Source organism: Panthera leo, chromosome C2, assembly GCF_018350215.1.
Source record: "Panthera leo isolate Ple1 chromosome C2, P.leo_Ple1_pat1.1, whole genome shotgun sequence".
Taxonomy (NCBI): domain Eukaryota; kingdom Metazoa; phylum Chordata; class Mammalia; order Carnivora; family Felidae; genus Panthera; species Panthera leo.
Window position 1 is genome coordinate 25,473,122 of NC_056687.1, and position 25,726 is coordinate 25,498,847.

The 25,726-nt window shown below is 37.3% G+C and overlaps 1 protein-coding gene across 1 annotated transcript in view; it reads left to right on the top strand.

Moving 5' to 3' along the window:
• TMPRSS15 (transmembrane serine protease 15) overlaps nucleotides 1–25,175 on the top strand; it is a 120,661-nt gene extending 95,486 nt beyond the window's left edge. Inside the window, exons 19-25 of the mRNA XM_042955987.1 lie at nucleotides 806–901; nucleotides 5,575–5,624; nucleotides 5,816–5,990; nucleotides 14,474–14,655; nucleotides 15,929–16,024; nucleotides 19,517–19,656; nucleotides 24,957–25,175. Of these exons, the coding sequence (XP_042811921.1) occupies nucleotides 806–901; nucleotides 5,575–5,624; nucleotides 5,816–5,990; nucleotides 14,474–14,655; nucleotides 15,929–16,024; nucleotides 19,517–19,656; nucleotides 24,957–25,112 (895 nt within the window). The 3' untranslated portion in view covers nucleotides 25,113–25,175. The remainder of the gene's footprint in view (nucleotides 1–805; nucleotides 902–5,574; nucleotides 5,625–5,815; nucleotides 5,991–14,473; nucleotides 14,656–15,928; nucleotides 16,025–19,516; nucleotides 19,657–24,956) is intronic.
• The last annotated feature ends 551 nt before the right edge of the window (nucleotides 25,176–25,726 follow it).

The following is a 25,726-nucleotide window of genomic DNA, read 5'->3' on the forward strand; positions in this document are numbered from 1 at the left end:
AGGAAAAAAAGATTAGGAAGTAAGAAGCTAAATGTTTCCAGCTAAGCCTACGGAAGAGGGTCAGGATGATTGAGAGAAATCTTCAGTTAAGTTTCACAGTGGAAAGCGTGGATATAACATGTTTTCAGGGATAAGAAAGACTAGAAATTTAATGTCTTTGTTACATGCAGAATGTGTCTTTCTCCATCTCACGCTGGCCCATGAGTTTAGAGTTAGAGGGCCAGGCCACAGACTCCCTTTTTAGAGCAGTCACGTAGCTTCTGGCTTTAAATTAGGGCTTGTTAGACTTTAAATTGAATGAGATACCGAGAACAAAGCAACATTTGGAAAAGTAAACACTGAAGACATTCTTTTTCTAGGTTGTTCTCAGGCAACATGCATTTTTTAAAAGATGGATTACACTCAACAGGAAAAAAGTTTAATAAATTATGGTGCAGCAATTCTATGAGGTGGTTATTAAAATTGATCATTATGGAATTTATTGAACATAGAAGAGTCAAATGAAAAAATCAGATACTCAAGTGATGCATGCACTGAATTTTAACTTTGTTAAATAATATATGAGCATGAAAACAAGAACTAGAGGGATTACACAAAAACTTAAATTACGTTTTATGTTATTATGGATGATTCTGATTTGTTCCATCTTTTAGACACCAAAACTTTTGAAGGGTTATATTAAAATGTTCATCTTTTTTTTGTATGGAATCCCATCATTTCTTTCAATGTCCACAGCAATAAATAACTATAAATTAAGGTTTTGGTTCTTTGTGTTTTTGTTTTGTCTCTATGTGTTTTTCCCTAGGAGTGGAAACTCATCGATGCCAATCTTCTCTACTGGAAGTGGACCATTTGTAAAATTAAACACAGCCCCTAATGGCAGCTTAATACTAACACCAAGGTGGGTCCCAAAATCTGTTCTTGGACTAATTTGTACATGGACTGGAAAGAAGATAGATTTTAAAACTAATCAGATTTTAATGCCACCACATACTAGCCATATAATCTTAAAAGTTATTTATTTTTTTTATTATTCAGGTAATCTCAAATACTACCTAACTGATCCTACTTGATAACATTATCTAACCCTCATGTATATGGTAAGGCAGTCAAATGAGATATTGCATATAAAATTGTGCAGCACATAGAGATTCAATAAGTTTACTTCTATACCCTTTCTATCTTTACCTTCAAATTCATTAACAAGTAAATCCCCCCCAAAAAAATTCTGAGAGTTGGGATAAATTGGTCCAATGTTAGTCAGACTAAAAAGGGTGACACAAATTAGTTATCAAGAGAAGAGAGGGGCGAAAGTCATGGTATTTAGCAAATAGAACATGAATATTGAGGGAAGGAGTCTAGACTTCTAGTTGTGTCTGCATATTGTCTTATGCTCCTTAAAATTAGGTTATTTTTGGGCTCCTGGATGGCTCAGTAGCTTAAGCATCCGACTTCAGCTCAGGTCATGATCTCGCAGTCTGTGGGTTTGAGCCCCCTGTCAGGCTCTATGCTCTCAGCTTGGAGCCTGAATCCCACTTGGATTCTGTCTGTCTGTCTCTCTCTCTGCCCCTTCCCTGCTCATTCTCTCTCTCTCTCTTTTTCTCTGTCTCTCTCTCTTTCTCTCTCAAAAATAAACATTAAAAAAAGTTTTAAATTAGGTTCATTTTTATAATTTTTACTACTGTTTAAAAAGCAACCTCCTTCCTGTATTCAAACGTCTATTTTATCTTAAATTATGTCATTTCTCCTGTTTGGGCATTCATGATATTTTTTTTGGTTGAGATTGGCTTTTGAATTTTAATTTTTTTTTTCAACGTTTTTTATTTATTTTTGGGACAGAGAGAGACAGAGCATGAACGGGGGAGGGGCAGAGAGAGAGGGAGACACAGAATCGGAAACAGGCTCCAGGCTCCGAGCCATCAGCCCAGAGCCTGACGCGGGGCTCGAACTCACGGACCGCGAGATCGTGACCTGGCTGAAGTCGGACGCTTAACCGACTGCGCCACCCAGGCGCCCTGGCTTTTGAATTTTAAAGTTCCATTAAAGACCAGCTGCAGGTAGGAAGAGAGTAACTTCAAAAAGCCATAACTGGGGCGCCTGGGTGGCGCAGTCGGTTAAGCGTCCGACTTCAGCCAGGTCACGATCTCGCGGTCTGTGAGTTCGAGCCCCGCGTCAGGCTCTGGGCTGATGGCTCGGAGCCTGGAGCCTGTTTCCGATTCTGTGTCTCCCTCTCTCTCTGCCCCTCCCCCGTTCATGCTCTGTCTCTCTCTGTCCCAAAAATAAATAAAAAACGTTGAAAAAAAAAATTAAAAAAAAAAAAAAAAAAAAAAAAAAAAAGCCATAACTACAGACAAAGATTTAAGATGTCATTGCTGGTACATTAGCTTGCAGGTTTTTTTGTATAACATACTTAATGGTAAAAAATGAAATTATGTAATTATTCAGCTATTCATGAAACGTTATGTCTGTGAGCTCAACCAGTAAAACAAATTGATAAAGGAGTATTTTCAGTACCAAGGACTTTGCAATTGAATGTTTTATATGAATGTTTGCTGGGCCTTGACTGATATTATTAGTCTCATAAGGGGTGAAGCAAAGCATTTTCAAATGAGAAAGCAGATTTCTAGATTTCCTTCTATAAGCATGTTTAAATTTACATTAGCATTGTAGATCAAAAGCAGTTTGTACACCGAAAAGTTCTTTTGTTTATATCTTATAGACTTTAAGGATAAGAAAAAGAACAAAGGAAAAAATATTTTTAAAAATTCATCTCAATTATGTGCATGTTTCAGAGCAGAAGTCTGTTATTCCATGCTTATCAACAAAATGACAGTATCATTGATGTCCCTATTGTATGTATGCTTATGTTATTGTATGTGTGCTTATGTTATTGTGCATATGCTATGTTATTGTACGTATGCTTATGTTATCATATATATGCTTAGTATTACTCTACTCTAAGGCCGAGGAAACTAAAGCATGACCTGGATATGCTCACAAATCCATAGGCAACCCCACATTCCTCTATTTTCCACTCTACCTTGCAATCTTCTAAATTGCCAAAGGCAACAGCTCACTTTAAATAACAATTCTGGAAGGGGCGCTTGGGTGGCTCAGTTTGTTGAGCCTCTGACTTTGGCTCAGGTCATGATTTTGTGGTTTGTGGGTTCAAGTCCCAGGTTGGGCTCTGTGCTGACAGAACAGAGCCAGCTTTAGATCCTCTGTCTTCCTCTCTCTGCCCCTTCCTGTTCTCTCTTTCTCTTTCTCTTTCTCTCTCTCTCTCAAATAATAAAAAAAGAAAAAAAACTAAAAAGAAATAAATAAATAGCAGTTCTAGAAAGGAGAAAGAAAGAGAAACCATAGCCAATCAATGAGAAAAAAAGACCATGCTGATGGCCGTATATGGGAGAGAAACGTTTACTTTGTCAATATAATAGATATAAACCCATCCATTTATATCGCAATAGCCCCTCAACTAATGGGGCTGAGAGAAAGACATAGGATCCTGCTCTTGTCTTTCTTCCTGTCCAGAGGGCTGACCTAGCTCTGATTCCAGGACCAAAGGCCGGGACAATAATTCTGTTTCCCTCCAATCTCTCTAAATATACCTGGGCAAAGTGTGGAGTCACTGCTCATTCTGACCAGAGACTAAGGAATTTATTCCTCTACACTGAGAAACTGCATGTGTGTGTTTATGCATGAAAAGTTTGACTGGCTGAAATGCATGGAGAATGAGGGGCAAAGTTCAGGTCCATTTTCTGGTTAATTTAATAGTTACTTTTTGTTTTAAAAGTTTATTAAGCTTTTCTATGCTTGCTAAAAAGAATTTCATCAGTTTTGTCCATACCACAGAGTATTAGGCATCTTTAATATCTAAGAATGCTGAACCATTTTGAATATGGATTTTCACTGATGAGTACTATAGATATAGAAAGAGTTTGGATGAACTTGAAAGTATGCTGGAAAGCATTCTAGAAACTGCTTTTCTCCCAACGATGAGTATATAATAGAAGGGGAGTTCATTATGACTATATATTGATATACCCATATTTAGATAGATATACATGCATGTGATGTGGTTGTGGATTTGGGGAGGGGGTGTGGTTCGGAGCCCACAACCAAGAAAAAATTCTTAAGACGTCTTTGGGGCAAAACAGTAATTTTATAAAAGGATGGGGACAGGACCCATGGGCAGGAAGAGCTTCCCCAGGATTGTGAAGGGTGACTGATTATATACTTTGGAGCTAGGGGAAGTAAAGGCAATAAGGAGTTTCCAGAAGGACTTTTATATGGAGGCCTAGCTATTGTCAGTCTCTAGCAAAGCATTAACATTAAGACATTACGGAGTTCCTGGAGAAATATTGTCCTCCCCTGCCTCAAGCATTTGTCAATAGGCTGCAGGTTATAAGGAAATTTATTTTATCTACCATTTCCTTCTGCCTTGGTTTCCCACATCACATCCACATTGCTTATTAATAAAATGTAAGTATATTTTCTTTTATTTCAATTGAAGTTAACTTATATTCTAAGTGATATGTCGATTGGACAGTATGAATGCACGTGGTTTCAAATAAGCCTTATCATGTATGTTCCAGAAACACTGAATTGCTTTGATTGTACTTGTGATCGCATACGAATCTTGGGTCTTGCTTTGTGTTTTTGTTTTGTTTTTACCTGAAATTTCAAACACCTAAGTAATATGCACAACATATGTAGCTAAATATATAAATAGAAATTATTAAAGTTATATATGTGTGTATGTGCTTGTTTCAATGTGACCAGTATCTGCCCTGGCAGAATCAGGAAACAGTGTGGGAAAGTACTTTAATTCCTTGTATTATACTGATCTCTAGTGGTCAATAAGTATAACACATTTTTTAACTCTTCCTTTGTTTAAATTTTTGTTTAATATAGAATTCTTGGCTTTGAAAAAAGTTGGTATCCAAGTATTTAAACAGGTAGTGAGTTTTTAAATTATTTATGCCTATACTTTGTCTTATATTTTGCTGTTTATATGTTTATCTCCCTTGAAAGCAGGGCCTGTGATTCATCAATCAGTGAATTTTCTGAATGAGGTACACAGCCTCACACACAATGCAAGGCATTTATAGTTGCCTGATTAGCAATACTGAGATATGTTCTGTATTATAGAATGATGATATCCAAGGTTGGTTCAAGCAAACTAACGATAACTATCATTTATTGAATGTTCATTGTGTATATGGCACAATAACTCCAGTTTATTTAACTTCTCACAAAACTCCAACAAAGTAACTACTATTGCTCCCATTTTATGGATGACAAAACTGAATCCCAGGGACACTAAACAACTTATCCAAAATCACTAAATGTAAGTGGTAGAGAGTTAAGGGCTCAAACTCCGTTCTATTTGACTTTAAACTGAGGATTTTCCTGCTGTGCATGTCAGCGTCCCCACATTTCATATAACCTACTTACATCTGAAGGTTAATTCTACTAAAAAAATAAGATAATAAGATTAAAATAGATACACTATACTTTGTTTTAAAATGTTAGGTGCACACTTTCTGAAATATAATTGTTCTTCTATTACAGTAAACAGTGTTTACAGGATTCACTGATTCAGTTACAATGTAACCAAAAACGTAAGTATTTTGTCACGTTTTCTTCCTTCATGCCTTCCGTTTAAAATTCCGAATGGAGTTGGTATATCACTATTTTGTAGTGATCCACTAAATTTTCGTAAGCAAAGGAAATCCACCAAAATAAAATAGATTTATTTTAATTCACTTATTTTATGTCTTCATTTATTTTATTTCTTCATTTATTTTAATAGCATGTGGGAAAAAACTAGTGACTCCACGAGTCAGCCCAAAGATTGTTGGAGGAAATAATGCCAAAGAAGGAGCCTGGCCCTGGGTCGTCGCCCTTTATTACAACGGCCAACTGCTCTGTGGTGCATCTCTCGTCAGCGACGACTGGCTGGTGTCGGCCGCCCACTGTGTGTATGGGTGAGTGTGACATCACAGTGGCTTCTCCCAGATGAGATGACCACAGCAGACACTCTGCATGCCATTTCCTGCAGCCTTACAAAATCATCCCCTCGGGGAAATGTTCCTGCCATTCTGACATTATATAGTACCATTTTTCCCATTAAAATCATATATAAACATAGAGAACGCTAAATTAAAAATCAATTCTTCATTAGATACTTGCATCAAGCATTATGTTTCCTACATACATGAAAATTGAAATTCATACCTACACAAGGTAAGCACTTTTAAAGGCATGAAATTCGTATTTAATGCATAAATTGTGCTGGTTATCGTTCAATCAGGCCAATAGCGTCAGAAATTGTCAGTATCAAAAAAAAAAAGCACGTTCAAATAGCCCTTAAGTGACTAATAAACTGTGTTCTAGAAATTCATGCGTAAGGACTTTGTTGTGACTTAGAATAAAAATATTTCCTTCTCAAGTCACATCTAGTTTGATGCTACCCATAACTGAATCTTAGAAACAATATCAACCATATCTAACTCTTTTTTTGTTATGTAGTATGACAAAATACATGTTGAATTCTAGGATCTGTCTTCTCCTTCTAGAAGCAGCCATTCCCAAAGCAGTGCCACAGGGAAAAAACAGAGAGAGTGGAGGGACGGGGAGAAAAGGAGGAGAAAAGAACTATTCTTGGGCCCAAGAACGTGTTAATTCTCTGCTTCTGCCTGAAAGAAGGCACCTTCTTAGGTAGTCTCATTCTGACACTTCTGAATTAGGCCCAAGTAAAAGGTAGCTTCCTCACAGAAGATTCATAAGCCCTGATCCTAAGGTAATTTACTGTCCTTAATTGAGTAAAAGGAACCTCCAGAGAATGGCCTGAGTTGTGAGGATTAGAATAAGCCTCTGTGGCCAGTGTCCAGAATCTCTGAGAAATGAAGCATGTGTGCTCAGGAATGTAAGATATAGCTATAATCAGATCAAAAGACTAACTCCCTACCAACCCAGATAGTGAAAGTTCTTTGATGGATGGAGACAAATTGTCAGATGCAGAAGGTTATGATCGTTGTTTGGGAGACGGGGACGGGGAGTAGAGTATTAAAGGATTGATCCCATTGGACCAGCATGAGGGCAAACTTGAACTCAGAACCCGAGGAATCTGAAATAAGGACCCATAGCCAGAGCTGGACTAATCACCTGGGCTCCAAAAGGACTACCCAAGTTACTGCCCATCTACATCCAAGCTCTCTATTCTATGCATCACACCCTGTATCTAGATGAGTAAACTACAGCCTGTCCCATAGCTAAACTGCACCTTCGTGACTCTGCTGCCTCTTGATAATAATATTTTAATCTTTTTTCAGCCACACCACAAAAAAATGTCCATAGCAGTCAATATTTTCCCATCCCCTGCTAAACATGACTTTAACTTTTACCTGTACATAACCTATACCTTCAGATGCAACAGGTGGGTAACCTATATCCCAATTTACAAGCGAAAGGTATCTTTACCTACAGATTCATTGTTTTCTATTGCACAAAGATGGGTCTTATTAAGTTAGCAACCTCCCACATTAACCTTGGATTTGGTAAATTAGTCCGTTTGATGTTCTTGCAGAACATATGCTTTCTAAATGTCAACCAGGCTTACAGTAATATTAGTGGCATCTTTCATTTATCTGCCTTACAGATGTACTTGTTGTAGGTCAATGATACCAATATCATAGCTTTTTAAACCACAAATATTCAAACGAAATAGAAAAGCAGTTTGGTCTACTATAAACACATGTTTAGTTATATAGGACATAAAATGTCTTTTCACACAGCTTCAATTGGAACACAAGCAAACAAGTGTAAACTGTAATAGAATTGTGATGAATTCAAACTCATCCTCACCACCCTTGCATTTTGCTCTCCTTACCCATTCAGTTGTAGTATTTCTTCTTTCCCAAAAAGTGTAAACCTGGTCCAGGCGTTTTAATCTGCAGGTGGTTAAATGGTTTAATTGGACAGAGCTCTTCTCTGTCTACCACAGTCCACACTCCTATTCCCATCCATCAGCCACAGTGTTCCTGGATGTCATTAAGCTTCCTTATGCCTGTTCTTTTTCTCTGTCACTGATTTGTCTTCTTTTCCAACCTTAAAACAGAGATTTGGAGAGTATGGACCAACTTTACTGTGCCTTAAAAGGAAGGTTGACTTTAAACCAGAGGATAGAATTTTGATCCTACTTACGCGACTGACTTCATGTGACTTGGTATCTCTGTTTAGGTATCCTCACCCACAGGGGGTTCTTAAGGATGCCCACCCCCTAGAGTGATTATCAGGACAAAAGTAAGATGATGCAATACTTTTGCGTACTGTGAATTACATAAATGTGCAATAAAAATTTTATTGTCCTGCTGTTCCTGTGCAGAAAAGGTCCAGAGTCTGATTCTTGCCCAGGAGACATTCAGCATATTTATTTTCTAAACTTTTTATAGTGCTATAATTTCAAACACAAACAAAAATTGCAAATACTAGCACAGAGAACTCTTATGTACCTTCACTGAGATTCGTCAATTGCTTACATTTTACGCTATGAAAACTTTCTTATCTTTCTCTCCAATCTGGAGAAATATTCTTTCATTCTCTCCAATCTGGAGAAATATTTATTTTCTGAATCTCTTTATAGTGGATTAGACACTGTGCCCCTTTACTCTGTATGTTTACTAAGAACACGGATATTTTCCTACATAATCACAGAAAGTCATGGACATTTAACATTAATGCAATACCACTATCTAATCTATAATATGTGTTCATTTTTGTCTACTGTCCTAAATATGCCCTTTATAGCCTTCTTGGTTTGTTTGTCTGTTTGCCACCCAAGAACCAATCCAGGATAATGCACTGCATTTAGTTACTACAACTCTTTCATCTTTTTCAATCTGGAATAGACTTTCTGCCAGGCTTGCTATCTTTATGTCTTTCTTGTCTTTGATATTTTTTATTACAGCAAGTTATTTTATAGAAAGTCCTCATATTTGGTGAAACCCTTTAAGCTTGCCCCCGCGTTGGTCTTGATGTATGTCCATTCTTTGAGAATTTCTTTACTTTCTGCAAAATAAGATGTTCCAGGTTCATTTTGTGCTTCTTCCCCCCCCCCCCCCCCCCAGTCCTCAAATCAAACTTTCTAAGAAACCCCAGTTCTGTTTAGGTAATTTTAGTTTCTTCTACATTTTACAAATCAAGATCTTGTGTGCTCCTTGCGACTGCTGGTGTGTCGAGCTCCTAGACCCTCTCAATAGATACAGCCATATACCTATAAATATGAACTCAAAGTGGCAGCTCCAATGAAAATAGATTGCCGCAAGATCCATTCTAGCTCATCTCCAATAATGAGAAACCTGTTCCTACCATCCACAAAATATTTATGGATTTGTTCAAGCTTAGAACACAAGTAGTTTGAGAATTGCTAACCCTGCCGCTGTTAAGCAAACTCACCACCTAGAGTTTAATATTTGTTTTTTCCCACTGACAGAGAGCAACTGCATAATCTTAAGTGCACAATTTGATGAATTTTGAAAAGGCATATGCCTGTGTAACCCACACTCCTATCAAGACATGAAACTTTCCATCACATGCAGAATTCTCTTATTCCCCCTTCCCAATCACCATCCCTGCTTCCAGAAGCAACCACTACTCAGCCTCTTGGGTGGACAGGTATATATAGATTTATACTCTGGATCACAGCTATTAAATTGACATACATCAATAATGAAATTATCCATAGAGAGGCCTCTTGCCAATCTCCCATTCTTTAATTTAGCTCTTTAGAGATGACCAAATACATTTATTTCATTCCTTATTGAAATAATTCATTATTCAATATTACTGTGATACCATATGATACTTAAAGTACTAAAACTGACCAGCATTATCCCATTTAATCTAGCTCCTCTTTTCTTTTAAAATTACCCCTGATATTCTTGAAAACATTCTTTTTTTCAAGTTTTTATTTATATTCCAGTTATTTAACAAACAGTGTAATATTGGTTTCAGGAGTATAATTCAGTGATTCATCACTTACATACAACACCCAGTGCTCATCACAACAAGTGCCTTCCTTAATGCCCATCACCCATTTAGCCCATACCCCATCCACCTACCCTCCATCCACCCTCAGGTTGTTCTCTATGGTTGAGTCTGTTTTCTGTTTTGCCTCTCTTTTCCCCCCACTATGCTCATCTGTTTTGTTTCTTAAATTCCACATATGGGTGAAATCACATGGTATTTGTCTTTCTCTGACTGACTTACTTCACTTAGCATTATGCCATCTAGATCACATTTCATTCTTTTCGGTGGCTAAGAAATATTCCATTGTATATATATCTACCACGTCTTCTTTACCCCTTCATCAGTCGATGGACCTTTGGGCTCTATTCCTTGAAGACTTTCTTACTCTCTGACAGCACCATATTTCAGAGGCATTCTACTTTTTCCTTGCCTTAAAAAATGGAATTGGGTATCCTCATGGGAATCTTTTTTCCATTCAGTGGAGAATAATAATAGAGACCTACAATGCTGTGCTGGGGGTAAACATTGGGGTTGGCCATGGGTGGACTTGACTAAAGTACCATCTTTGCTAATGGTAGAACGGAAAAATATTGCAATTCAGAGTTCCAGGTTCCCACTGATTTTTCTTCCTTTCGGCATATCATCTTGCTCTATCATAACTGTCTTACCATATTTACCCTTTACCACAATGAAGGTCCCATACTCTGAGTAGGGAATTTATTTATACACCAGCACATGGCAACCTAGAGTGGGCATAGTGCTAGTCCTCCCATCTGGTGCAGCATCGAAGGAGCACCTACTGTGCACCAGGAAGTGTGCTAGTCTTTGAGGTTATAGAAGTCAAGAATGCATGCCTTTCTGTTGCCCCCAAACCTGTGCCTTTCTTTCTTTTGCTACTAAGAAACATATTTTGCTTGAACAAGGCAGGCACAGGCGAAATGCAGCAGAAATTCAACCAACGTTCCCTACCTTAAGGTACTCACTTCTGCCCTCTTTAGTCTGTGCCAGATTGGGACTTGCCTATCCAATGGGCTATTTCCTGTTCCATCCGCACCTGTCTCCTGTCCTATAGCTTTTTCTTGTTTCACTAGAATGCAGATATTTTGAGACAAATATGTTTTTAAAACATAATAAGTACCCCTTCCTCATCTACACTGATTTTTCTGAGGCCTTTCTTTCTCTGTCTTAGCTTTGGGTGAATGGAAAAGCCAGGGAGGATTCTGTATTGCTCACTATCCCAACAGTAATAACAAAGGGCAGATTCTTGAGTCCCCCTCCAACTTTCCAAATTAGAGTCTCTGGAAGTGGAAATTAGGATTCAAGATTTTTAGCAAAATTCTTCAGGTGATACATAAAATTGAGTACCATTGGCTATAACTTCTGTATTCTCAAGCCTTTCTTCTGAGAGAAGGCACTAAGATTGCAATAGGATGTAGTTGTTCTAATGGTGCTTGTGCTGATGTGGGCTTGTGGTGGGGAAGCTAAGCATATAGACATGAAAAGCCATGTGGAGTAAGACTTGAGGGAGAAATGCAAATGATAAGTTGGAGGGGTATCTCCTTCCTATAGTACGGTCTATAGATACAGGAGAAATAAAAACATGAAAAAAAGGCTATTTTCCGTGTAGTGCTATAACAACTTCAGAAATCGTTAAGAATGTGTCAGATTAATATTGCTGTAACTTGTATTTAATTAGACCAGTAGCTTGAAGCATGTATGTTTAATTTTCACAGTTCACGCATCATGGATTGGTTTTCTACTTCAAACCTTAAAATAACAAGACAAAATGGTGATTACTAAGCTTTGTGCTGCCTGCAAGCTCTAATCATATCAGTAACTAATATTTAGTGTTCTCAGAAGGAGTATAGTACTTATAAAAGACAAGAATTTGCGAGGTTAGGGGCATCTAGGTGGCTTTGTCAGTTAAGCATCTGACTTTGCCTCAGGTCATGATCTCATGGTTCATGAGTTTGAGTCCTGCATCAGGTGAGCTCCCACCCTGCTTTGGGTGAGCCCCTCTTGTCTCTCTCTCTCCCTCTCTCTCTGTCTGTTTCTCTGCCCCTCGCTCACGTTCCTCAAAACATTCCTGTGCCCTCTCTCTCGTTCTCAAAAGAAAAAAAAAAGAGGAGGTTAGCTACGGAACTGCATTATTTTATCATTGAGTTAAACCTATAGTGAATAACTGCATTATCTGTCTGAACTTCCATGTAAGTTTTGCTGAAGATAAAATATGTAGAAAGCACTTAAGAAGACAATCCTATCATTTTTGAAAATAAATACATTCTGGCAACTTTAAAATTGAACCTCTGTAATGGGCTCATACGCCTTTTGAGCAGATTTTGATAGTTATTTTTTCAACATGATACCATTAATGTGATTAATATTATTTATGATATGAAATATTAATATTACACATTGTTTATGTAAAATATAATGATAATGTAAAATGTAAAGCGTATAAGTAGATATAATTGAAGGTACAGTAAGAAACATGGTGTGGTAATTGTAAAATCAATTTTTGTAAATATTAGGTATATATTAAATGTTTAATAAAAAACACAATTCTTAAAAAAGAGTAGCTACCTGTTACCCATCAACCGTAACAGGTATACTAATCAAGAGACACCCATGACCAGCTGAGCTTTAGGAAACATGTTTAAATATGTGATACAGCAAGAAGTTTAGAGATAGGACACCAGGAAAGAGATTTCATTCTATCCCGTCTTTGAGTAGGCCAGTGTGGGCAAGGGAGTCCCAGGGTACAGTGGGAGTGCATGCAGGCAGAATGTCTGAAAACATCAATGTGTCCAGTTTGGCCAGTCCAGTCAGTACTGATGATTCCTCTGACCCAGACAGGAAGAATCAAAAAGCCCTCTTGACAAGCAAACAGGGCCTCTACAGCACCATAATACCCTCCTGGCCCGGCATCTGGGCACGTAAGGAGCTATCACCAGCCCCTAAGAGCAGACACATCCTCCCTACCTGAGCCCAGATAATTCAGTGGCAGATCCTATCTCTCTCCCAACCCTCCCTTCATGTTCTCAACCCTGCCCACAGAACCCTACCCATGGCCACTGGAGGCACCCCAGTATGCTGGTGCAGATGCAACCTCTGAGGTCAGACAGCCCCAGTTCAAGTTTCTGCCCCACCACGTAAACTGTCAGTACCCAGTTTGTTCTCGTTGTAAAATCCATAGCACTGAAGCAAAAATGAAAAGAGTTGATGCGAAGTACAGGGCACTGGCCTTGGCACAAAATAAGTTGTCCATAAATGGGTGTTAGGCTATTGCTATAAAGTATGTGAGCAAGTTATCTCTGATTTTAATGCAGTGTGGTTATCCGTGGATGTCGCCTGGATGCTTGGGCATTCATTGGCTTTACTGATGACTGTGACTTAATCAAACATGATCCTTTGTTTAATTTAAACAAAATAATGAATAGACAGGTAAAAAGGTGAACAAACGGACTTGAAATAACTTCATGCCCTTTGTGTATTTGTAAGTGATTTGGATTCTAACAGTTGAAATGCCACATTAAACGAGGCACTTGTAACTATGAAGAATTAAATCACTAGCTCTGCTAAAATTGCAGTTACTGAATTTTGACTTCATTGTGAATATGGCTTAAATGGCTTAATTCCAGCTATTCACTAGTAGTTTCTTGGTGTGAAGATGTTGCAGGCCAAAAGCACATTTAGAAGTCCCTTCACACTTTCGAACTGTAACTTCATCTGCATATAACACAAATGTTAGCCTTGACCAATACACTATTAAAGGACATTACGTATGGAAAATTTTTCAACTTTGTTGCATATGAAAATTACTCAAATTTTTAGGTTAGATTGTAAGCATCACAATAGCTTTTATTTGCTGATTTTAACTGTGTGTAAATTCAGTGAGCCGCTAAACAGGAGAGTTCTCCTGAAACCCCTTTCCCTTACTACCATAGCTGTTGTGGTTGCCTGAAGAAACCCTGGACCAAGATGCAATCTCTACAGTGGAATGTGATCTAAGGCGTGGTTCCCAAACGTGGCCATATGTTAGGATAAACTTAGAGATTTAATGTAAAAATAATATATATTTTTAAAGCCCTCTCTCCATTCTAGACTCATAAAATCAGAGATAGAGAAAGGGAAGCAGGCGACAGTGTTATTTAAAAATACTCCAGGTGATTCTATTGTGAAACTGAAGTTGAGAACCACAATCGAGCTAGAGATCGAGATGATTTAAGATAAGTGATAGAAATTAGCACTAACTGAGGTTCTTTCTATGATCTGATCAGAAGAATAAAAGTTAAAGGAATGTTTTTAAAGACTGGTTCAGAGAAATTCAAGCATATTTTAGGATGGGCACACATAGTTCTGAAATACCTACTACAAAGATCTGTAGAAAGTAACTGTGGTGGATGGAAAGTTCCTTATATGTCTTTTTCACAATCTTCAGGAGAAATGTTGAGCCATCTAAGTGGAAAGCAATCCTAGGACTGCAGATGACATCGAATCTGACTTCTCCTCACATAGTAACTCGGTTGATAGATCAAATTGTCATAAACCCACATTACAATAAACGAATAAAGGACAGTGACATCGCCATGATGCATCTGGATTTTAAAGCGAACTACACAGGTAAAAGAAATCAGTTTTAGTCATCTTATCTGGCCAAATGCATTCAAAGTTAGATTTGAAATATTATTAGTACCAATGAATTAATAGTGCATAAAAGTTGGATAATTTGTTATAGAAATCATTATAACTTAAATGGAATTGGGGAATGGAGTGGAACATATTCAATTATCTTCATCAAGGTGTCTAAATCCAACTTTCTAGAAAGTTGGCCAGCAGAATAAAACATTCCAAGCTCTCTGTAATAGTAAACTCAAAGGAGCAGCTGGGAGAAAATAGGTCATTACAATGCATGCCTTCTGTATTTCTCAAAGAAAGGCAGGTCCATCTACCACAAAGGGCAGTGTAGGACAAACAGAGAAGAACATATATTCTAAGAGTAAAGTGAGTAAAAATTAAAATATCCATAGAATGAAGATTTTAAAGGAGTTTTAACAATATTAGTAGAGTGGCAGCTGCAAGACTTCCTCCAAATACCTAGATAACATGCTAGAAATCATCTGAGGCAGTGAACTTTACACGAAGGGTTCTGCTCAACTCCATCCTTTACTCCAAAGACTTTTCCAATCCTCAGTGAAGAGAAAGTGTTACCATTTCTTTGCTCTTTTGGAATTTGGTCTACACACACATTAGAGCACTTATTAAAGGCAGACTATTAATTATGTAGCCCTGTCCTTGAAGGTAAGCACCATATCTTACTCATTTTTGTGTCTGCCCTGGGTCTTACATGTAGTGGGTGCTTAATAAATGTCAGGCAGCTTGTAAATTGTTGGAAAGGGGCTTTAAAAGTCAGTGACCAATGCTAATGCTTCCATAAGTACCCTGTAAAACAATCACCTAAAAGCTTTTTTAAATGTGGAGATAACGGGAAAATCAGAACATTTGTCCAAGTGTCTTAATTGACCCTAAAGAAGAGCCATACCAAGATTTTTACAGAACTGACACTGTAAATAGCATGATTACTTAAAATCAAATATAAATGATCAACTCTAGAACTAAGACCTTGTTTACATTATTAAAGAGCAATTAAGATACAATGTAGAAAAAGATCCCAAAAGACCACTAGTGATACCTAGTCCATTATCAAAGAGAGCCTCCTGGAGATGCCTCTCTCCCCTAAGATTGATGTCTAAAAAATGTTCAAGCAATTGATGTCTAAAAAATGTTCAAGCAACAAAAACAAAAATACAGGTTTTTTAGATAAGGTGCTGAAAATAATTGATTTTTAAAATCTGTTAGAAATGCATGTGTGTCTGTTCTTATTCTATTTTTCCAGATTATATACAACCTATTTGTTTACTGGAAGAAAATCACGTTTTTCCTCCAGGAAGAATTTGTTCCATTGCTGGCTGGGGGAGGCTTATACATCAAGGTAAATTATCAGACTCAATAAAAAGAAAATGTTACTACTAAGAAGTATGCTATTGCACTATCCTGTGAATATTTTCAATATTTTTTGCAACTCTTAGAACAAGTTTTGCAATAGCTCTTAAAAGCACTGTCAGGTTTATATTCATATGGTGTGTATTTGTATATATATATATTTTAATCCAGGTTGTGTAGAACATATTGTAAAACTATGATATTTTTTGGAAGAGAGTTTAAGCATTCCCCAAACTTAGTATGTAATTTAAGTATTATAAATACTCTGATAAAGAGAAAAGATACATCTATTTAAATGAATATTACAAAGGTTATAAAATTTATTTTTGTAAATCACATAGATAAAGTCTGATCAAAAGCCAAATTATTACCTGTTTCATTTTCCAAATCAATAAAACTATCTTCATTTATCACATAAAGGCCTCATACTCACATTTCCTAAGAAATGAGAAAAGAATCCCTTTCAACATTCTGACTCACTCTACTGATGAGCAGATTCAGATGTGGCATAAATCTTACACTGAAGACTATAAATTGATTTGTTAGCATTATTTAATAAGATGTTTTCCAAACACAGAAAAAATGCATATTAAAACTAACTGAACATATTTTTTTAAACATTCCAGTACTTTATTCTCTCTAAATGTAACTACAAGGCATGTTGCTTTTGGATTCCGAATAGGAGTTATTCCATCTAGAACAGAATTTTGGCAACTTATTAAATATTAAGCAAAAAGGAAAGGCACTATATACTCTGGTGGAAGAACTAGGCCTCTTGAGTCCCAACAGATCGTGGCCAAGATATTTAAAAATCTTAACTGTACAAGATGAAAAGCCACAGAATCGTGTGGAGAGATGCAGATACCAGAAGCAAAGCATCCAGAGTTAAAATTCCCATATTCCTTGTAAAAGAAAGGATGATGTTCTAAGTCAAATCTTTGCCTAATGATTTCGACAAAGGTTCTCCACTGTAATTACATTATGTTGCTGAAATGCCTCATGTCTTCTGTCCATAAAGTATATTGAAGTCAAAGACTGTATATTCTTGTATTTCCTCCACTTGAAAAATGCCATGATTTATTAAATTTGAAAGCTACAGAGTAAAAATGATTCCTAGATAGATATTTTCTCTATCAGACTTCAAACTAAAAGACATTTATGACCATGATGTAGACTCTTCAAAAACAAATTATCCACTAACAAAGTTTAAGACTCTTTATTCCATAGGAAATGGGTATTTCTTTTAAGAGCTGAGTAAACTTGACTCATTTATTTATTGTTACTAAAGATATGCATTTAATTGGCTTAAAAATGTCGCTAAGAGTGGTATGGAGCCAAGGGAAATCTGCATCTGCGATCAGTTTCATTTAGGAATAAATGGTCAGGTCATAATTAAATACTTCCTGGGTAATGGAAATTTTAATGAATTTTATGAATTTTGCCTTATGATTTCCAGATACCTAGTTGTGTAAAACCCAGTTCCCCTCCACCTTTTGAATATATTACACTAATCATCTAGGAAAACCATGAACATTGCTTTACTAGGAAGAAATGAAATGATACTAGTTGACTAAATTAAGGCAATTAGTAAACTTAAAATAACTTTACTGATATTTTTATGTATATCTTTTTGTGTGCATTCTTAATTATCCTAATGGCAATTCACGTTGGCAAATAAATATTAAATATAAAAATACTGCTCAAATTTTTCTTTACCGAAGAGTTTGTCCTAGACCCAACCATTTTTTGTTCCTTGACAAGTAGCAAAATTGCCTTGGACTTTATAATAGTTTACAATAAAAACTACTGGTCCATCCTCAATGAATGAATGGCTTTGAGATGCTGAATTTCCTCCTCCATATTCACCTCTTTTACTAATTTTTTAAATGTTTATTTGAAAGAGAGAGAGAGGGGGACGCCTGGGTCGCCTCAGTCAGTTAAGCATCCGACTTCAGCTCAGGTCACGATCTCGTGGTTTGTGAGTTCAAGTTCTGCCTCAGGCTCTGTGTTGACAGTTCGGAGCCTGGAGCCTCAGATTCTGTGTCTCCTTCTCTCTCTGCCCCTCCTCTACTCACACTCTGTCTCTCTCTGTCTCAAAAATAAATAAACATTTAAAAAAAAATTTTTTAAAAGAAAGAGAGAGAGAGAGCAGGCAGGGTAGGGAATGAGAGAACAGGAGAGAGAATCCCAAGCAGGCTCTGTGCTGTTAGTGCAGAGCCCAGAACACGGGGCTTGACCACACAGTGCTCCATGTTCATAAACCATGAGATCATGACCTGAGCCAACATCAAGAGTCGGACACTTAACCGACTGAGCCACCCAGGTGCCTCTCCATCTTCACCTTTCAAAACCCATTGTCAGACTTCAAAGGCAACCAGTGGTATGCTGTTGGAGTCACCGGCACCAGCCGGAAATTGCCATTTGTGCATATCTTCTCCCAACTCCTGTTCACTGTCATGCTGGTACCTTGAAATTGGCCATGGTTGGAGTGTTTACATCAGGCAAATGATACGTATCGGGGATTTTTTTCTTGAAACCAGTTACTAAACATTAAACACACCACTGAGTCATACACACACACACACACACACACACACACACACACTTGTTTCCTGTCTTTTTAGTGTGTGGATTAAACTTAGCTGGAAATGAAATCACATACATTTTTGCAGCAACATTTACTGCAACATATGAAGTCACATACATTTAGCTGTCATATGCACTAAGTTATCATCAACCTTCTGCATTTCTTGAGGAACCAAATAGAATTGCTAATTAGTAGAAAGTGCTTACCATGTGCCTTTTCTGAGGCACTAGACAGACACCTGCTTGTTTCACATCCCTCTTGGGAGTAGTATTTCAGTAAACAGAGATCCATGCTTGCAATAGATGAGTCATTTTATAAAAAGCATGGAAATACACTCTGTTACAAAATGCCTCCTTTCTCTTCACCTGCACATGGATGACAAGCTGATTGCCCTTAGACCAGGGCACAGCTCATTTGAGCTTTGTCTTTTGCTCGGTGTGCACCTGCTCATTCACATAGCATCACCAAGTTGCTGAATGCCATTATGAGGGAGCACCTCTTCAGGTGCCAAATGAAAAGCCTCCTGGATTTCTGAGTTGTTGCTAATTTCTGTAAATGAAACGTTTTGTGTTGGTGGGCTTTTTTTCCCCATGAGCAATACTGTAACCGTTTACAAATACTGAAAATGCCTAAAGACTGTCTAGTCCAATCCACCATTCCTGCTAGCCCTTGGGCACTAAAGAAGTACTTTACTGTTATCCATTTGGCAAGATCCACAGATGGGCTTTATTATGTGCTTTAAAATACTGAGGTTTAGCATTTAGTTCCATTATATATACACACAGTACTCGATAATGAGAGTGAACTGTTGGAATAAATAAGACTGATGGTGGCTCATTCAGTGATGCATGTCGATCACTTCTGACTGCCTGGCTGCATTACCATTTTGAACAGGTCCTACTGCAAACATATTACAAGAAGCTAATGTTCCTCTTCTATCAAACGAGAAATGCCAGCAACAGATGCCAGAATATAACATTACAGAAAATATGGTATGTGCAGGCTACGAAGAAGGAGGAATAGATTCTTGTCAGGTAAATATGTAAAACTGCTCATCCTACCTTTCCAGAAAGCATTGCTATGTAATCATTTGATTGCTTCACAATGATTAGGGAATAAAAAAATCGTCATTTCTTCTTTTACGAAACTGTGACTTTTTGTTTTTTATTTGTGGCCTACTAGCATAGAACTTCTGGGTGGATGTGAGCATTACAAATAAAACTAATTTTTAAACAAGTATTAAAATCGGATAGAGTCTTTAGAGACGAGGCATAAAATTTGAACATGTGAGATAGGTCAAATATGTAGTGCTGGGCCCACTGTTGACCTGAAGAGTATACATCTTAGCTAAATCAAATTCTAATTCTTTAAAACCCTATACAAACTTAAAACAAACAAAAAGTAAATCTGAAGGCCAATATCACCTAATGGCTTCTAATTTTCAACTTTTGTTTTTGAATATGGGCCAAAGGTCCAATGACAAAAAATAATTTTTTTTTGTAACAATCAAATTTTTTAGGTTTATTTATTTTGAGAGACAGAGAGCATGAGCAGGGGAGGGGCAGAGAGAGAGGGAGAGAGAATCACAAGCAGGCTCCACAGTATCAGTGTGGAGCCCAACATGGGGCTCAAACTCACAAACGGAGAGATCATAACCTGAGTGAAATGAAAATTCGGATGCTTAACCGACTGAGCCACCCAGACGCCCCTCCAGTGGCAAGAAATAATTTCTGCACAAGAACCAACCTGGATAAACTGGCTAGAGCCAGTTTGCAGCTAACCACTTGTAGGAAGGTTAAAAAATAGAACTTACTGAACAGCCTGGCATAACTCTGGATCTGGAACACCTATGGTAGAATTTTCATCTTATCATTTACATGCCATTTTAGAGATGTAATAACATGAACTCACTGAATGCCAACACGGCAATATATTTGAAGTATCCATAGCTTTTGACTTGTGTGACCATCAGAGAAACTTCTACCCACAAGCTACCCTCATTGAGGGCAAAAACATCTTACCACCTAGAAATAATGTAGCTATCTGTTAGCACCATGCAATCCACATGCACTCAACAAATAAAAAGTAAATTATGTGAGATTTTAGAACAATTATTAATTTTTAGGTGCAGCATGAAGTAGTCACGAAGAGCGTAGATTCTGTGCTCAGATTACACTTATTTTTCACCCTTGCCTTAATACTTATGGGTGAGACTTTGGGCAAGTCACTTAAGTTTTATTTAGAGGTTTAAAAATGAGGTAACACATATAAGGCATTTAAGTAAGCACTCAAAAATATTAACAATTTTCATTATAAGACTTTGTAAATAAAGTTTCTGGCATTTTTTTTGTATTTGAAAATTAATAAGATTGATGCATTAACATTTACTGAATTAGATTAAACCTGATAGCAGTATTGAGGAAATGAATAATATACAAATGCAAACATAGTAATTTATACCATGAGAAAATTTTTCACTTTGTTAAAGTGTAAACAACTTGTTACAGATATTAACACACATATGTCACCCATAATTCGACTTGATACAAGACTTTTTTCACATACACTTAAGCAGATGAATCTTTATATATATCTTCTTTATCTTTATATATATCTTTATATATATCTTATATGTATCTATATAGTTAAGTCTGTGTCTCAAATCACGTTAAACTTTCAGCTTGGTTTTACATTTATTCTGCTTGCATGAACACTCGCAAATTCAAGCCAGATAGGATAGCTTTCTTCTTGTTTAAAATTTATCTCTGGATCTTATTCGTTTTAAAATGAAAAGTGTGCAAAGGTAAGATATATTGCCACTTAGAGGGAGATTTATAGAATTATCGTTCAGGAGGGAAATCAGCTGTACAGCGTCAATTACAGTTAATGGGGGCTGTGTGGCAGGAGCCTCATGCACCGGGTAGAAAATAGGGCTGCCGATGCTACTGATATTAGTGTTACATTAAGTCAGTAACTCATGCCAAATCTCTGAAATCTTATATTTGGCTCTGATTTCTAGGGAGTCTAAGTATGTTGTTCATTAGCAAGTAAGGAAGCTCCCACACAGGGAAATGTCTTGTGTAACATGGTATCGTGATTGAGTAATCAGTAGTCTAGAGGGTCACATGATTTTCTTTGTTCAACTTTAATACTATGTTATACAAGAGGATTAACTAAATAAGAACACAGTAGGGCACCTGGGTGGCTCAGTCAGTTAAGCATCTGACTTTGGCTCAGGTCATGATCTTGTGGTCTGTGGGTTCGAGTCTCGCATGGGGCTCTGTGCTGACAGCTCAGAGCCTAGAGCCTGCTTCTGAGTCTGTGTCTCCCTCTCTCTCTGCCCCTCCCCCACTCACACTCTGTCTTTCTCTCAAAAAATAAATAGTAAACATTAAGTTTTTTTAACAATGAGAATACACTAAAATTATGAATATGCCATTACTGATATATCACTAGAATAAGCTCTACGTAGCATTATTTTCCCCCTATAGTTGCAAAGAATTTGCCTTATTAGTCCTCCATATATTCTCAAATATCTTCTGGCTTACCAAGGGCTGTGTTTTGGGGGCAGATGTCTGGATTTTAAGGCACCACAAGTGGCTGTAGAGGTCCTCTCTATATAAAACTAAGTGAATGACACAAAGAGCAAACTCATTTTGCTATGTAGAGCCTTATTCTGTACCAGTGGTTTTCTTTTTCTTTTTAATGTATATTTTTTAAGAGAGAGAGAGCACGAGCTGGGGAGGGGCAGAGAGAGAGGGGGGCACAGAATCTGAAGCAGGCTCCAGGCTCTGAGCTGTCATCACAGAGCCCGGCATGGGGCTCAAACTCGTGAACCATGAGATCATGACCTGAGCCAAAGTTGGCCACTTAACCCACTGAACCCCATATACCAGGGGTTTTCAAAGCACAGCTTCCAATCCAGCAGATCAGAATCACCTGAGAGCCTGCTCTAGGTGCCAATTCTCAGGCCCCAGCACAGACCTGCTGAATCAGCAACTCGAAACTGGGGCCCAGCAATGCGTGTTTTAGCATACTAAAACCACTGGTATAGAAACATAAATTTTAGGTTAACGCTTTATTTTCTGGACAGTCACTCATATTTTTTAAGTACATACTTATCTCTCAGTAGAAGAAGGAAATATCTTCATTGGAAATAACCTCCAACTGACATGTTGGGAGATTTAAAATCCGTGTTCATGGAATCAAGGTCTAGATTCTATTGTCTTTTTCAAAATTAAGATATATTAGAAAATATGAAGAAAACTAAATGACTCCTTTAAAAAATATCCAGACTGTTAAAGTTTATTTTTTAATAATTTCTAAGTTACATATAACTTGGAGCCTGTATTTATCCTTAATCGTTCCATAATTATTTCTGGACCCATATTATAAACTAAGGGCTTAGGGTACAGAAATAAAACCCCCAGTCCCGGCCTTCCAACAGTTTGAACACATTTGTTACATCTAGAAAAGAGGTAACCTGTGTTTGCCAGTACAATTTATGTTCCTCTGTACCCAAGCAAGAAAAGGTGCTTTTCTACACCACATACTGCATTTTTCCCCTTAAATATGATCCCAAAGACAATAAAGATTCAGGCAAAAAGTCTCTCAGGAAAATGTTTAAGACAAACTTGGGATGAACTATTGTACCAATGATTGCAACCAAAGTACAGAAGGCTTTAATTCCTTCATATAAGAAAATATTAAATATAAGAAAAGATTAAAAGTATTACACAATTAGTATAAGAGAGATATTTGTCAATTCCATCATTAAATAATGGCACTATGTGTTTGTATCATGTTCTTTTGCATTACACACAAATATTCATGTGCAAATCAAATATATGTAATTAACTCTATTAGAAACTGCTATAATTAAGATTTTCAAAAATTAAAAACAACTCATCAGTTAAAATCTCTTACAAAAATATGTGTGCCTATCACTACAGGTTATATCATAGACAGGCCAATTTCAGTTGAAATGTTAAGATTTTTTTCAATTCGGATGGTGTCTAATGCCCAAAAGTTAATGCTACCCGAAAGAACTAAAATCAACTTCATGTGTGAGTTTTAGTTTCTGTAAACACACAATGTGTGTAATAAGTGCCTTTTCTGCAAAGTCACCCCTAATACTTAGAACATACTTCTTTTTGGTTTTATTTTTTTGTTGTTGTTTCATGTTTTTATTTAAATTCCAGTTCATTAACATATAGTGTAATATCAGTTTCAGGAGTAGAATTTAGTGATTCATCACTTACATCTAACACCCAGTGCTCATCACAAGTGCTTTCCTTAATACCCATCACCCCTTTAACCCATCCACCTCCCCTCCAGCCCACCTCCCCTCCAGCCCACCTCCCCTCCAGCTACCCTCAGTTTGTTCTCTGTAGTAAGTCTGTTTTATGGTTTGCCCCTCTCTCGTTTTCCTCCCATGTTCATCTGCTTCGTTTAAATTCTACATGAGGGGCGCCTGGGTGGCTTGGTCGGTTGGGTGTCTGACTTCGGCTCAGGTCATGATCTCACGGTCCGTGAGTTCGAGCCCCACGTCAGGCTCTGTGCTGACAGCTCAGAGCCTGGAGCCCGTTTCAGATTCTGTGTCTCCCTCTCTCTCTGCTCCTCCCCTGTTCATGCTCTGTCTCTGTCTCAAAAATAAAATAAACGTTAAAAAAAAAAAAAAAAAAAAAAAATTTAAATTCTACATGAATGAAATCATCATACCTCCTTTACTAAATGATCAGATTTTAATATATATTTTGGTTAGGATGCTCCTCATAGTTGTGCCTTGGAGATTTTCTTAGTCCCTATTAAAATGCCATAATGAAAGTAAGGAAACTTGCTATGAAAGTACATCATGAAGAATTACATATAAATTATGTTTTAGTTCTCATAGTTTCTCTGGGTCCTTACCAAGCAGCAAAAGGTTCTCTTTCTTGACAGAGAGTGCTGGTGAAGATGTATACAGAGGACTTTCAATTAAAGCATATTTTTGACATGTAGTTTTGAATTGATTTGCTAAAAAATAATCTTATATATCAATTGAAAACACATCTACGGGGCGCCTGGGTGGCTCAGTTGGTTAAGCGTCCAACTTCAGCTCAGGTCACGATCTCGCGCTCCGTGAGTTCTAGCCCCGTGTAGGGCTCTGGGCTGATGGCTCTGAGCCTGGAGCCTGCTTCCGATTCTGTGTCTCCCTCTCTCTCTGCCCCTCCCCCGTTCATGCGCTGTCTCTCTCTGTCTCAAAAAATAAACGTTAAAAAAAATTTTTTTTAAAAGTAAAAAAAAAAAAAAAAGAAAACACATCTACAATTTTCTTTTGCAATTTACCCTTTAGGGGGATTCAGGAGGACCATTGATGTGCCAAGAAAACAACAGGTGGTTCCTGGCTGGTGTGACATCATTTGGATACCAATGCGCACGGCCTAATCGTCCGGGGGTGTATGCCCTGGCCCCGAGGTTCACAGAATGGATACGAAGTTTTCTGCAGTAGAGTGTTTCCTAAACCAACATGAAAGCCATGTGGTTTTCCCATTCCACTCTAAAGAGCATGGGAATTGAGAGTTTGACAAAAAAGATTTCTAAAAGGCTTTATTCTTACCTAAGCCATCGAAATGCTGAGGATTAAGGGTGAAGACAAAAAAATAATCTGTACCATACAAAGTAACTTTTTCATTGTGAACAGTTAATCTTTCACAGAGATTTTACAATCTTTCCTTTGTGATTATTATCTTTATCATACTCTTCTTATTTAAAGGAATGCTATGTTAAAGCATATATTGTATTCTTAAAGTTTTGGCAAAATTAAGAAAAGAAGTAAAATAAACTATTTTGCACAGTATGTTATTTTTTGAAGTAGACTGCTGTAAATTATCTAGTTCCACCTTGCTATTTTCAGAATCTCAGTAGTCTTCCTGATTTTCTATCTAAATGCATTTCCAATTTCCAATTCATCTTGAGCATATCCTTAATATTTTCCCCACTCATAACAAATATGTACTTTAGGCTCATGTCACAGACCTGGACTAAATTGATTACACATTCCTCTCAAGATAATTAAACAGCAAACAAGTGCAAGTCTACAGATCACCCCTGTATCAAAATAAA